General features: G+C 43.1%; 1 protein-coding gene across 3 annotated transcripts in view; it reads left to right on the top strand.

The window, feature by feature from the left end:
- Positions 1-15200, top strand: part of LOC134572973 (retinal guanylyl cyclase 2-like) — a 155175-nt gene that overhangs the window by 48071 nt on the left and 91904 nt on the right. For all 3 annotated transcript variants that reach the window (XM_063432335.1, XM_063432318.1, XM_063432327.1), the window contains exons 5-6: positions 13441-13525; positions 14766-14862. In XM_063432335.1, coding sequence (XP_063288405.1) covers positions 13441-13525; positions 14766-14862 — 182 coding nt within the window. The remainder of the gene's footprint in view (positions 1-13440; positions 13526-14765; positions 14863-15200) is intronic.

The raw sequence follows: 15200 nt of genomic DNA, 5'->3' as shown, positions 1-15200 counted from the left end.
CCCCCATTTTGGGCTGCACACTGACTGATAACTTTCTGCGATAGACATACACCCGTCCCCCCCCCCGGGACCTAGCCCACCACTGGTAGCATGCACCACACCCATAGTTGCAGCTAAGATAGCGGAGACACCACACACTGTACAGTCGTGGATGAGCACTTTCCACCACCCATAATGGGTCGTATACCAACTGCTACCCTCACACTCGTGAAAGTGACTCGTCCCCCCGGGGACCCTTCCCATCATGGGGCATAACTTTTGATGGAAACACACACACTAAGGAGCATTATGTTGCCATGTGGACACTTTGGGAGGGGGGACTGGGGGTTCCCGCATGGAGACGGGGCACTGAGCTGAGTGGGGGGTGTTCTTCATGGACCCTATCTACATCAGCGCTGCAGCAGTACAGCGGAAGATTTATGGTGGGCCACACACACTAACAGCTCTATAAATGGATTGCACAAGAACCATGACAATATTGGGTGGGAACACATGTTGGGGTGGGAGGGGTTCCACTACAATGGGGACAAATGTGCCACAAGTCATCCTGATTATGCTGAACTGTCTGGTTGATAATAGTGAACATTATAACTTGCCCTATGTATATGCAATATTCTTCACCTGACGGGTGGCCGGGGATGTTTGGCTGGGCTGGGTGGGGGGTGGGGAGGGGGCGATACATGTTTATGTACCTTAGTTCATATGTTTTTGTTGCTTGTTATGTAGTATTGTGGGAAGGTGGACCGTGCTGTTTCCCTCGCTCCCCCCCCCGCCTCCCCTCTGCTCCCGAATGACATGCTCACTACTTTATCTGTATGCTTAGATGGCCCTACCAGCTATCATGACGAGAGCCCGGACTACGGGAGACAGGGGGACCACATTGGTACGAAACACACCTGACGGACGACTCAGGACCCAAATGGAGAGTACGCATTGGCACTTGACCCGATCGCTATGTGCACACCTACTGACACATGCTTAGCGGAACAGGAACCCGACCCAACCCATAAGGAACACACACACCTGACCGTCGCCACTAGGCGAGAGCCACGACCCGACCTAGACCCGAGTACACCAGGACTACTGGGGGAACCGCGCTTGCTGCCGCTCCGGTACTCACCGTGTAGTGGTACAGCGTAGGCCGCCCACCCAGTTACACGGGACTCTGCCTGAAAAAGGCAGTATCAACCCCACACGTTGGGATACTTTGGGGTAACTACCCTCACACATTAACACACATCAGGATACTAACACACGAGGAGCACAGTAGCTTCTGTGGGAGGACCAACACACACACCTTTGCCTCACACCCTCCCCTCCTGGGCCCCCAGGCGACCGCTACCCCCCCCCCGTGAACACCGCTACCCCCCCCCCCTCCTTTTTCTGTCTTCCTGTGCAGCTGGTAGTCCGGCGGGGCTGGGCCCCTGACCCGTGCACCGGCGGATCGACGCCGACACCCCCCCACCTTCCCACGATGGCCTACTCCCCATCACCCTTAACCGTTCTCACGCAGAACTGCAGGGGACTCAATGCCCCGGAAAAGAGATCCCATCTCTTGAGGACCCTCAGGAGCCAACACATCTCAATCGTGCTCTTACAAGAAACCCACCTAAGGGCGGCAGCGAATCCCCTACTCAAGAACAAGTACTACCCGAACAACTTTTATAGCAACCACCCCTCAATGAGAAAGGCAGGTACTGCTATACTGATCGCGGCCGATCTCCAATTCACAGTCTCCGACCAGATAGCGGATGCCGACGGCAGATTCCTGTTCGTGAAAGGGGAGATAACAGGGAAAAAGTATATGTTCGCGAACATCTACGCCCCGAATTCGGGACAGGCGAGCTTTATCCGCAGAACACTGTTGAAGCTAACCAAATTCGTGGAGGGAGTCCTGATCCTGGGGGGGGACTTCAATGTCCCGCTAGACCCCCTGACTGACACATCCACGGGAGGGAGCAGTGTGCCAAGCTCGACAATCAGGACCATCCTGAAGGCCCTCAGAGACCTTCGGCTCATGGATGCGTGGCGTGCACTACACCCAATGGAGAGGGACTTCACATACTACTCCACGCTACACCGTCGATACTCCAGAATTGACTATATCTGCGTACAACAGGAAGGACTGCCTTATCTCAGGTCAGCTGCTATCCAAACTACACTCTGGTCGGATCACAGTGCAGTGAAAGTGGAGATGGAGTCACCCTTATACCGCCCGACAAAAAGGACATGGAGACTAAATGATGCCTTGCTCTTAGACGAACCGACGAGACTGCAAATTGCGGGGCACATCCGTCAATTCTTTGAGGAGAACGCGACAGGAGGAACTGACAGACATGACGTTATGGGAAGCGCACAAGAGTGTCCTCAGAGGCCACCTAATTCGGATAGCAGCACGGAAAAAGAGAGAAGAAGGACAACAGATACGCGACCTCACCGAACAGATAGCGGCCTTAGAGCAGAGCCATAAAAGATCTCAACAAGATCAAACTTTTAAAGATCTTGTCACACAAAGGAGAAGACTAACTGACATCCTAGAACGCAAATATACGAGACAGTTACAACGCTCCAAAGTTTTCTTTTACAGGCATGCTAACAAAGGGGGTAAACTGCTGGCCCAAATGTTAAGAGGCCCACAAAATCGGGCCCAAGTACACACTCTGCGCACCAGACAAGGAGTACTGACGCAATTCCCCGAGGCTATCGCAAAGGAATTTGAGGTCTTCTATACCAACCTCTATAACTTGGACAACTCACCTGAGGGCCCCGCTGCTGCACGCAAACAGAGAAACACCATAGAATACCTAAGGGCCTTCAACCCCGATACACTCACCCCTGAGGAAGCTGAATCACTCGACGCACCGGTGACTGAAGAAGAGGTCAAACTCGCCCTCAAGGTGGCCAAAAATGGTAAAGCGCCAGGTCCGGATGGCTTTCCGGTAGAGTATTACAAGAAGTTCGGTGAGGAATTGGTTCCGAAGCTGGTCAACGCACTGAACAGCCTCCGGGAAGGCGCATCCTTTCACAAGGAGTCCCTAGCGGCAACGATAACGGTGATCCCGAAACCGGGTAAAAACCCGGAACAGGTTGGTAACTATCGCCCGATCTCGCTTATCAATGCTGACATCAATCTCTTTTCAAAAGTCCTGTCCTCTCGACTACGACAGTACATACCGCGACTGGTCCACTCGGACCAAACGGGATTCATCCCGGGCAGGGAAGCCAGGGATAGCACCCTCCAGCTCTTCATGGTCCAACATGCGGCGAAACTCTATCGGAAGAAGCTACTTCTGCTATCTACGGATGCAGAGAAAGCATTCGATAGAGTGGACTGGCGATTCATGATGGAAACGCTACGAAGGACAGGCATTGGTGACCAAATGAGACACTGGATCGGGACGCTATACCACCGGCCGAACGCTAAAGTTCGAGTGAACGGGAGAGCTTCAACATAATGAACGGGACCAGACAAGGCTGCCCACTCTCACCGCTTCTCTTTGCACTCACCTTGGAACCGCTCTTGGATAAAATACGTAAAAACCCCAGGATACTTGGCCTTAGAAGTGGGACGCAGGAACACAAGGTCGCTGCGTACGCAGACGACATGATGTTTTTCCTGGCTGAACCCCTTGAATCAATCCCTCACCTTCTGGTGGAATTTCAGACATACGGGGCTATATCAGGGCTCAAACTCAATATGCCCAAGTGCGAGATCCTAAACGTGATGGTGCCGGAGGAGGAATGCGGGCAGCTAAGGCGACAATTCCCGTTCCACTGGTGCGCAGACAGTATGCAATACCTGGGACTCCAGGTTACCCCTGCAGCGAAAGATCTCTACGCACGCAACTACACGCCCCTTCTGTCCGCAGTATTGAAGGACCTTGGGAGATGGAACTACAACCACATCTCCTGGCAGGGGCGAATCGCGGTGGTGAAGATGAATATCCTCCCCAGGATACTCTACGTCTTCCACACGCTCCCATGCCCCATACCCCAAACCTTCTTTAAAACGCTCCGAACAGCGATCCTCAAATACATATGGAAAGGGGATAGAGCCAGGATAGCTCACGGTAGGCTGAGCCTTCCCAAGTCGTGGGGGGGACTCGCCCTGCCCGACTTCAACAAATACCACCAGGCTACGGTGCTGCAGCGTATTAGGGAACTCCATGTAGCCACCCCTCAGAAACGGTGGACCACACTGTGTAAAGACCTCACCCGAAACCAGCTGCTCCAATACATCTGGCATGATGGAAACGATGCCACAACCCCGATGGGGGATGAATCTCTCAAACCATGCTCAAACCATGGACCAGACTGAGGAGGACACCCTACATCTCCCCCTCTCCCAGCCCACTGATCCCCATCACCCACAACTCGCACATAGGAGATAACCTCCCACCATCAGCGTGGTCATTGGAGGCCCATGAAGGCTACATTCCGCTGCATCTGGCGCTAACTGATTCTGGATTGCGAACCATGCGAGACTTATCGGACGAACGGATAACCACTCCCCTACACCAATTCCATTATGCGCAACTTAGGCACTTTTACCATAACCTCCCGAACAGAAACAAACTACACAGAGGCCTAACCTGGTTTGAACGTCTCTGCCTTCTGACGCCTGAATCGAACGGCTCGGTCTCGATTATATACCAAAAACTGATAACGGGAGAAAAAGACACAAACGATCTGTTTAAAAGGCAGTGGGAAGAACTGCTAGACACTACATTCACGGAAGATCAATGGGAACAGATCCTATTGCGGCAGCACAAGAGTTCATCAAACACCACTTACCAGGAAATGAACTATAAGTTACTATCCCACTGGTACCGTACGCCATCCCTCCTCCATCGAATTAACCCAAACATACCGGACACCTGCTGGAGATGCGAATCTGGAGTGGGAACCATCAAACATATCTGGTGGGACTGTACCGAGATCCGGCCGTTTTGGAACGAACTTGAAACGGAGATACGTGAAGTACTGAGGGAACCCGCAACCTTAATGGCGTGCCTAACCCTATTACACCAGACAGAAGGCTCACTGTCGACTTACAAGAGATCGATTCTTAGACACCTGCTGAATGCAGCTAAGGCTCTGACACCCAATTCACATTTCACATGAGTAACTAAATAAGACCCCAACATTAGACAACAGGGTCATGTCAAGGCTCCTGGGCGGAGATCGGGAGACAATTTTCCTAGCCACCAAAGTGAAAACCAATCAGGCGCACTCCCACTCCCACGATCCCATCTCTGCTCCTGAGACCTTTACGATGAAGGGCCCCACTAGCTTGCAAAGTATACATCTTACCCCACCAGGCATAGCACAAGCCTAATGACTACTCATATACCTACATAGCTGTTTGTCACAGGTGTGCACTAGAGACCAAGGAGAGGACAGGACACCCGTGACAGATCTAACACTCCCATTGCTGACGTAACTTAATTGGAGACCTGCGAGTCCCACCGCTAAAATGTTTGATACTTTTGTTTGCTCCTTTATTTTGTCAACTGACCACAATAAAAAGTAACTTTACAAAAAAAAAAAAGAAGACAACCTAAGGTATTACACTTGGGGTATTTGGTGATTGTTTTGACACACATAGCAATTTAAGAATACATGTACTGAGAACTTTAAGGGTTACTGTCAAACTACACCCCAATATGTGTTCAGCAACATCTCCTGAGTACAGTAATACCACCCATTTATACGTGTGTCGGGTTCTCTGGGGGCTAAAAGACCTTATTTGCAGTTTTCCAACTTGGAATTTTCACAGGTAATCATGCACCCATGTCCTATTTGGGACATTTTTAAAGCCAGCCAATGTAATTTACCCCCATCCAACCATATTTTTTTTAACAAAAAGTAGACAACCTGGAGTATTTAATATGGAGTATGTCCAGTCGTTTTTAGTAGCCACTTAGTCACAAACACTGGCCAAAGTTAGCATTTATATTTGTGTGTGTATTAAAAATGCAAAAACAATTAGAAACGCTTACTTTGGCCAGTGTTTGTGACTAAGTGGCTAATAAAAAAGACTGAACGTACCTCATTTGCAAAACCTTAGGTTGTCTTCTTTTGTGAATGGTATGCCATCATGGGGGTAATTCTCATTCCTGGGCTACCATACGCTCTCAAAGGCAATGTAACCAACCTGGCAAATTTCAATGTGAAAAAACTGCCTCATATTTGACCCTGTAACTATAAAACACTATAAAACCTGTACATGGGGGTACTGTTATACTCGGGGGACTTCGCTGAACACAAATATTAGTGTTTCAAAACAGTAAAACGTGTTACAACAATATCATCAGTGAAAGTGCCATTTGTGTGTGAAAAATGCTGAAAAATTCACTTTTTGACTGACAATATCATCGCTGTGATATGTTTTACTGTTTTGAAACAATACTATTTGTATTCAGTGAAGTCTACCGTGTAAAACAGTGTTTCCCCCCGCCCCCCCCCCCCCCCCCCATGTACAGGTTTTAGGGTGTCTTGGAAAGTTATAGGGTTAAATATAGTGCTAGCAAATTAAATTATCTGGACTTTCTGTGGACTTTTGGTCTGGGTTGTCAGGCAGGTCCCCCAAATTGCAATCAATAAAATTACTTAATTATGTAAAAATATTGCATAAATATGCACATAGAATTTAAATATATATACAAATTTATATATCTGAAGGCTACATGTATATTTATGAAATTATTTATGTATTTATGTATATGGACATATGTTTTTTCGTATTATTTTTATTTATTTATATATACATATATATATAATTTCATTCTAAGTGTATTTTGATATAAATATATATATATATATATATATATATATATTAATGTCAAAATACAGTTAGAATAAAATTACATATATATATATATGACTTTTTACATTTTTACATTTTTTAAATTTATTTTTAATTAATTATTATTTATAATAAATATATATATATATATATTCACAATATATATATATATTTATATATATATATATATATATATATATATGCAATACGTTTTACTCTAAGTGTATTTTTATAATAATATATGTATATATTAATAAAAATACACTCAGTATTACGTTATATATAAGATATATATATATATATATTTTTATATATACCGTATATACTCGAGTATAAGCCGACCCGAATATAAGCCGAGGCCCCTAATTTTACCCCCAAAAACTAGGAAAACGTATTGACTCGAGTATAAGACTAGGGTGGGAAATGCAGCAGCTACTGGTAAATTTCTAAATAAAATTAGATCCTAAAAAAATTATATTAATTGAATATTTATTTACAGTGTGTGTATATAATGAATGCAGTGTGTGTGTATGAATGCAGTGTGTGTATGAATGCAGTGTGTGTGTGTATGAGTACAGTGTGTGTGTATATGAGTGCAGGGTGTGTATGAGTGCAGTGTGTGTATGAATGCAGTGTGTGTGTGTATGAATGCAGTTTGTGTATGAGTGCAGGGCGTGTATGAGTGCAGTGTGTGTATGAATGCAGTGTGTGTGTGTATGAGTTCAGTGTGTGTGTGTGTGTGCCGCAGAGCCTTGGTTGGGGGTGGGCAATTTTATTATTATTTTTTTTTATTATTGTAATAATTTTTTTTTTATTATTTTTTATTTAATTTAATTATTATTTTTTATTATTATTTTTCATTTTATTTTATTATTATTATTTTTTTGTCCCCCCTCCCTGCTTAATACATGGCAGGGAGGGGGCTCTCACTCCCTGGTGGTCCAGTGGATGGGCACTGTGTAGGAGGGGGGCTGGCAGGAAGCGCTTACCTCTCCTGCAGCTCCTGTCAGCTCCCTCCTCCTCCGCGCTGATCCGGTCAGCACCTCTGTAAGCTCACAGTGTAAGTCTCGCGAGAGCCGCACTATGACCCGGCGGCTCTCGCGAGACTTACACTGGGAGCTGACAGAGGTGCTGACCAGACAGGCGCGGAGGAGGAGGGAGCTGACAGGAGCTGCAGGAGAGGTAAGTAAACGCTCTGCAGCCCCCACAGCCCCCTGTCTGTATTATGGCAATGTAAATTGCCATAATACAGACACTGACTCGAGTATAAGCCGAGTTGGGGTTTTTCAGCACAAGAAATGTGCTGAAAAATTCGGGCTTATACTCGAGTATATACGCTGATATATATATATATTTTTATTTTTTTATTTATTGACTTAATTTTTTTTTTATTTATTGACTTAATTTTTATTTTATTTTATTTCAATTCAGGCAGTCCCCCTGCTGGCAGCACTATGGACACCTATTGCACCTAAAAGCAGTCACATGGCCCCTGGGAGTCCTAATTTGCAGAAGAAAGACTGTCTGGGCTGTCAGACAGTCCCCCATAGAAGAAGAGGACCGATTGCCGGCAGGGGAGAGAGAGAGGGAGGGAAGGGGGTAATTTTTAAAAAATGTATTTATTTATTTTTTCATTTTATTTTTTCTTCACTGGGTGCCTCGACCCCTCGAGGCTCTCTGCACAAGCAGAACATCGGAAGCCTGCCTGATGGCTTCCGATGCTCTGCCTCACTGCCTGGCGCCACGTGGGGCAACCCGGAAGTGATCACTCAGGGGGAACGATCAACCGGTGGCCCGACAGTGAGGTTTGTATTGCAGGATGCCTCGACATCGAGGCATCGCTGCAATACCGTTAGAGCGTCTGGCGTATCAGGTCCGCCCGCGGTCCTTAAGGACCATTTTTTGTTGGACGTACGTGATATGTCCAAGGTCGGGAAGGGGTTAAATATGTAAATGGAATCAACACAGTAAAGGAGGAGACTATATTTAAAAGAAGAAAAACTACCACAACAAGAGGACATAGTCTTAAATTAGAGGGACAAAGGTTTAAAAATAATATCAGGAATTATTACTTTACAGAAAGGGTAGTGGACACGTGGATTAGCCTTCCAGCTGAAGTGGTAGAGGTTAACACAGTAAAGGAGTTTAAGCATGCATGGGATAGGCATAAGGCTATCCTAACTATAAGATAAGGCCAGGGACTAATGAAAGTATTTAGAAAATTGGGCAGACTAGATGGGCCGAATGGCTCTTGTCTGCCGTCACATTCTATGTTTCTATGTTTCCAGACTCCTCCAGGTGGTATTTTATGTATTTCTCATTCTCGGTTCCTCTACCAGAGGTCTGGGAGTCTGAGAGTTTTATGCAGTATCTTAGCTGTTTCTTCTGGATAGAAGCTTCTGAACTTCTGAATTGAAGGAAAATGAAACAGATCCATAACAAATTAAATTTGTTTAATTCCATTTAAATTAGGGAGTTCTGTACTAAACAACTAAAGAACAAAATGAAGAAAATAGTTTTTCTTAATTTATCTTTCAGCTGTTTATCAAACATCTCCCTAATTTGGTGATTATCGCCCTTACTTATATACTGTAGTCTAAATGACATTCCAATGTTCTTGCTGTATATCCTAGTAAGGCGGATCAGTGAATCAATGTTCCATTCACTTTTAGCACACAACTTGATGTCGTCCATGTAGAGTAGGTAGCTGATGGTAGCTCCACTTTTGAACCTGTATCCATATCCATTCTTCATGATAATCTGTCTGAGGCTGTTGAGGCCTATATATAATACTTTTCTAGCACTTAATTTCATTACCACCACTTATACTCTTTGTGTCACTATACTATATGTTAGCTCATTGAGCAGGGCCCTCAACCCCTCTGTTCCTGTGCATCCACTTGTCTGGTTACAAATACGTGTGTGTGTTAGTCCACCCATTGTACAGCGCTACAGAATTTGCTGGCGCTATATAAATAATAAAATAATAATAATATAGCTTTGGGGATAGTGCCTCACCTTGGTACAGTGAGGGGAAAAAAGTATATGATCCGCTGCTGTTGATTTTGAACATTTGCCCACTGAAAAAAAAAAAAGATCAGTCTTTAATTTTAATGGTAGGTGTATTTTAACAGTGAGAGACAGAATAACAAAAAAAAAAAAATACCCGAAAAAATGCATGTTGAAAAAGGTATAAATTGATTTGCATGTCAATGAGTGAAATAAGTATTTGATGCCTTAGACTTAGTACTTGGTGGCAAAACCCTTGTTGGCAATCACAGAGGTCAGACGTTTCTTGTAGTTGGCCACCAGGTTTGCACAAATCTCAGGAGGGATTTTGTCCCACTCCTCTTTGCAGATCCTCTCCAAACCTTTAAGGTTTTGAGGCAGATGTTTGGCAACTCGAACATTTAGCTCCCTCCACATATTTTCTATGGGATTAAGGTCTGGACACTGGCTAGGCAACTCAAGGACCTTAATGTGCTTCTTCTTGAGCCACTCCTTTGTTGCCTTGGCTATGTGTTTTGGGTCATTGTCATGCTGGAATTCCCATCCATGACCCAATTTAAATGCCCTGGCTGAGGGAAGGAGGTTCTCACCCAAGAGTTGACGGTACATGGCCCCGTCCATCGTCCCTTTGATGCGGTGCAGTTGTCCTGTCCCCTTAGTAGAAAAACACCCCCAAACCGTAATGTTTCTACCTCCATGTTTGATGGTTGGGATGGTGTTCTTGGGGTCATAGGCAGCATTCCTCCTCCTCCAAACACGGCGCATTGAGTTGATGCCAAAAAGCTTGATTTTAGCCTCATCTGACCACAACACTTTCACCCAGTTCTCCTCTGAATCATTCAGATGTTCATTGGTAAACTTCAGACGGGCCTGTAGATGTGCTTGAATCATTGGAACGCATATGCGTTCCATTGCTGTAAGAAGACGGGATTGCCAACGTGAACGTGATGACATGCTCCAAATAGTGAAAACGAGGCTTGACACGCAGATTACCAGAAGGAGGCTTGATATGCGGACGAGTTGTCTTTTTTTACTTTACAGGTGGAATTAATTACGGACCCTTTCCCTAATTGGCTGATAAGCGCTAGGGGAGGACCAAGCAGGATATTTAAGCAGAATAACTAGACAGGACTGGATACCCTGATGAAGACATTTCAAGGACGAAACGCATAGGGCAGCTGGACTACCTCATATTACTGATTTTATTGTATGTTTTATTTTCTTACTCGCAAACTTCAGACAAGAAGTCCATATCCGATTAATATATTCTGCCTCATTTTATCATACTTTTGTGAGTGCATCTGATTTTTTACTTTTTATGGTGTTAAGTTTTTCTGCACCATTTGTGGTTCCTCATTGTGTTTATATTTTTTAGGTTGTGTATTTTTATCTATATTTGTATAGGAATCTTCTTACTACCTTTTAAGGGGTAACTTATTATTGTTTGTTTCCCTTATTTAACCACTGGTGTTGTGTGCTATAGGGGTAATATTGTTAATTTGACAGTTATTTTGTGTTTCTTCCATTTGCGAATAATCGCACCAACTGTTGTCACCTTCTCACCAAGCTGCTTGGCAATGGTCTTGTAGCCCATTCCAGCCTTGTGCAGGTCTACAATCTTGTACCTGACATCATTGGACAGCTCTTTGGTCTTGGTCTTGGTCTTGGTGGAGAGTTTGGAATCTGATTGATCGATTGCTTCTGTGGACAGGTGTCTTTTATACAGGTAACAAGCTGAGAATAGTGCTCCTAACCTCAGCTTGTTACCTGTATAAAAGACACCTGGGAGCCTGAAATCTTAGTTGATTGATAGGGGATCAAATACTTCTTTCACTCATTGACATGCAAATCTATTCATAACTTTTTTGACATTATTTTTCAGTTTTTGTTTTTGTTATTCTGTCTCTTACTGTTAAAATACACCTCACGTTCAAGATCAGCAGGGGATCAAATAATTTTTTTCCCTCACTGTATAGGCCACATTTAATACTCACTTGTGTAGTTGCCCTGGATTTTGCTTTTAGATTTGTTCCCCACTTCGAGTTCTTGATGAAGGATCTTAGTGTCTTGTTGACCTTGTATAGAGCAAAGTATTCCAGGCTGTACACATATTGGTCTGTCTATTCTTCCTGTGTTATGGCTTTATCTACCAGCTGTTGGTGTTGCTTATGTATTGAGTTATATGTCCATCAATTTTGGAGGCCATGATGCTGACAGGACCTTCTATGTTGTGGGGAGCCAGGTGATTGCTCAGTAATTAGACAGTCTGTTCCCTTGTGATGATCATTCACAACCTGTATTGTTTTTGACCTCATGTTTGTCAGTCAGGGTGGAAGCCTCTCTTTAATAGCTTGTTCATTTGTGCTTCTAGACATTCATGCAGTGTTTCTTTATCTAGTAGGTGTGGATAAATTTTTTGGCAGTCTTGTTTGGTAGTCAAAAAACTAGATTTTCTATGATCATCTCTCTTATATCCACTGTTATGCCATCTTGGGATACAGATGCAGGTTGGCAACCTTCTGTGGGTATAGGTGTTGGTATAGGAATTACTACTCCTCATGACTCATGTATGATGTTTTGTGTGGTCCATCTAATTCCAGCTGTGACACAAGCTTCTTTTTGAAAATGAACAAATCTTGTATTTTGGTGTTAATTAGATGGAGATATTTTATTCATCCATATTTGCCAAATACGTTTCATGTAGCCTCTATCATTGGGTCTGCTGTTGTAGTAGCAGTCTCGGTTCTCACTTCGTATACAGGAATGGTTTGTTTCAGTAGCCCACTTGCCTTCAGATTGCCCTGGTACCCTAATATCGGACATGGACCTTGTTAGTCTTGGTGACGTCTGAGATGGCATTCTTGTTACTCTCATATTATTGAGGTAGGTGAATATGGTGAACATGTGTCTTGTTCAGGGACACTTACTGGTGAGGTGGTCTGACTGGGATTCGAACCTAGCTTCTAAAGCAGTGACATTACCATTGTGCTAACCAGTCAATATTTTTTTTATTTGTAAAATTTAGCTCTCACAATAACAACAATTGAATGAAAATAAATATCTATAAATTACAGATACTGATGGTTTTAGTCATTAGCCATCAGTATTTATTCACAGTTCACAGCATGCATGTATGTGCCAGGACAGTCACTCTTCCTCTAGGACAAGGGCCGGGGTTGTCATACAGCATGGAATGATTAAAGGGATGCTCTAGGCTGTGTTACACCTACTTTGTTAAAGCATCATGAAGCATCATGTAGAGAATGCATTAAGAAATAAAGCTAATTTTTTTTTTTAATGTAAAAACATATTCCTCTTTGACATGAATGCATTTTCTGCACATTCCTAGGGTTTGCAACTTCTCATGTAAATATAGCATGAGACATGTAGTTAAGCACTTGACTGCACTTACATCAGAGAAGATCACTGGATCAGGTGCCTAAGCTGATAACAGAATCAATGTTACTGCAATTAGCTACCTGACAGCTCTATGCACGTTATATTAGACTCTCGTCTTCTGCTGCTTAAAAAAACACATGAAACAGAAAACACCTTATCAGTTTAATGTCAATACAAAATAGTTTCTTAATATTCTAAATCCATTTCCTTTGTTTGTGTTTCAGGTATTGAACCATCTATTGTCATCCTGGTGTTTGGTTTGGTGTTTGCTCTTGCTCTGTGTGGTGTTTGTGTGTCTTATCTGATCAGGTAAGAAAACAGCAATATGGTTGCGTTGATGTAATAACGTTGCCCGTTTACTCTGACAAATCACGATATCAGTCAAATGATAATTATTACATATTGCCAATTAGACAGTCACAAGGGCCACTTTCTTTAGACCCTTTTAATTTTGACTTCACATGCATCGTCATCATACTGCGTGACACTAATGCTGCTTTTTTCGAGAAGCATTGGATGGCATGGATTTTATTTAACAGATTGCTGTGAGTGCCTCGCATGTACCATATGTCCACAATGCTTCCCTATGAGAAGTATCGAATTGGGCCAAAGATCATCATGCTGGAGGCTGTACCGGCATTTGATTACAGGTCATTTTAATCGCTTTTTTCAGCTGATTTTTTTTTTTTTTAACAAGAGGCGTGGTATAATATAAACCTACTAAGAAACACACCAGACAAGAAAATATATTTATATATTCATGTGAAAAAATATCTGGTAAAAATTAGACATACAGACTTAAAGAGAAACTGTGACTTACTTGTATTTTATTAAACTGTGACTTCCTTGTATTTTATTATGTTTAGTTATCCCAGCATTTAACGAAAAATAAAATGTAGAAATCCAAATCTCTTTATCCTGCAACTGGACACCTCCATCTTGGTTCCCTGTCAATCGTTGTTACAAGCTCTGTCCTTTACACCTGTCAGTCAGCATAGAGAGAGCTTACAGAGAGGATGAGAAATGAAACAATGTTTCAAATCCTTCTCTTTGTTTGCAATCTTTCCCCTCATTTTGTCTTGCCTGAACTGGATCACCACGCCATGTCGTTCAATACACTTGTAAGTAAAATCTGGGGAAATCCTGACAAAAGGCTTACTCAAATTATAGGTAAATTTGAATATTTTATTCAATGCTGTAAACATCCCTTTAAAGATGTCCATACTTTTAGATGCCACAATACACACAATATAACCTGATAATTAGGTTCAACCAAGTGACATTCTTTTTATTTTATCTGTATATATATATATATATAGAGAGAGAGAGAGAGAGAGAGAGAGAGAGAGAGAGAGAGAGAGAGAGAGAGAGAGAGAGAGAGAGAGAGTAGTCTGTATAAATTGTGAGCCTCGTACCATAGGAAAAATAATCACCCCAAAAAAAATCAGTTTCTTTAGTATAACAGTTTTTTGCCTAACGTCTCCAATTCTTGATTTAGTGATTAAATGTGTGTTTGTTTAACTCTTGCTGGTTCTCTGTTGTATTTCAGACATAGCATCCTCCAGATACAATTGGTTAAAGGACCAAACAGAATATTACTGTCTTTGGATGACCTGACGTTTATAAACCCCAAACTCAGTATAAAGGTAAGGATGTAAAGCTTCACAGCTAGGACAATGGAAAGAATTACATAGATAATCGCATTGTTTTTACAGATTATGTAAAAAGTAAATCAGAAAATATTACCAATTTAAATGAACATCAGCGCTACCTGCTGGGTCCGGAAGGCTTAGGGCTAATAATAATAATATACTGAGAAAGGGGTGGTGCATTCTTTTGCCACTTGAGTTAAAGATCCATTTCTGTCACCCCCTCATTAGAACAATTCTATTACAAAATACATACACAAATTAAGCTGTGTGCACAATCTCTCACTACTCTTGTGCTGCTTCAATACCTATAGTCAGCAGCGGAACTTTAACAG

The sequence above is a fragment of the Pelobates fuscus genome, chromosome 1 (genome assembly GCF_036172605.1).
Source record: "Pelobates fuscus isolate aPelFus1 chromosome 1, aPelFus1.pri, whole genome shotgun sequence".
Lineage (NCBI taxonomy): Eukaryota > Metazoa > Chordata > Amphibia > Anura > Pelobatidae > Pelobates > Pelobates fuscus.
This window is presented reverse-complemented; position numbering and strand designations above follow the sequence as displayed.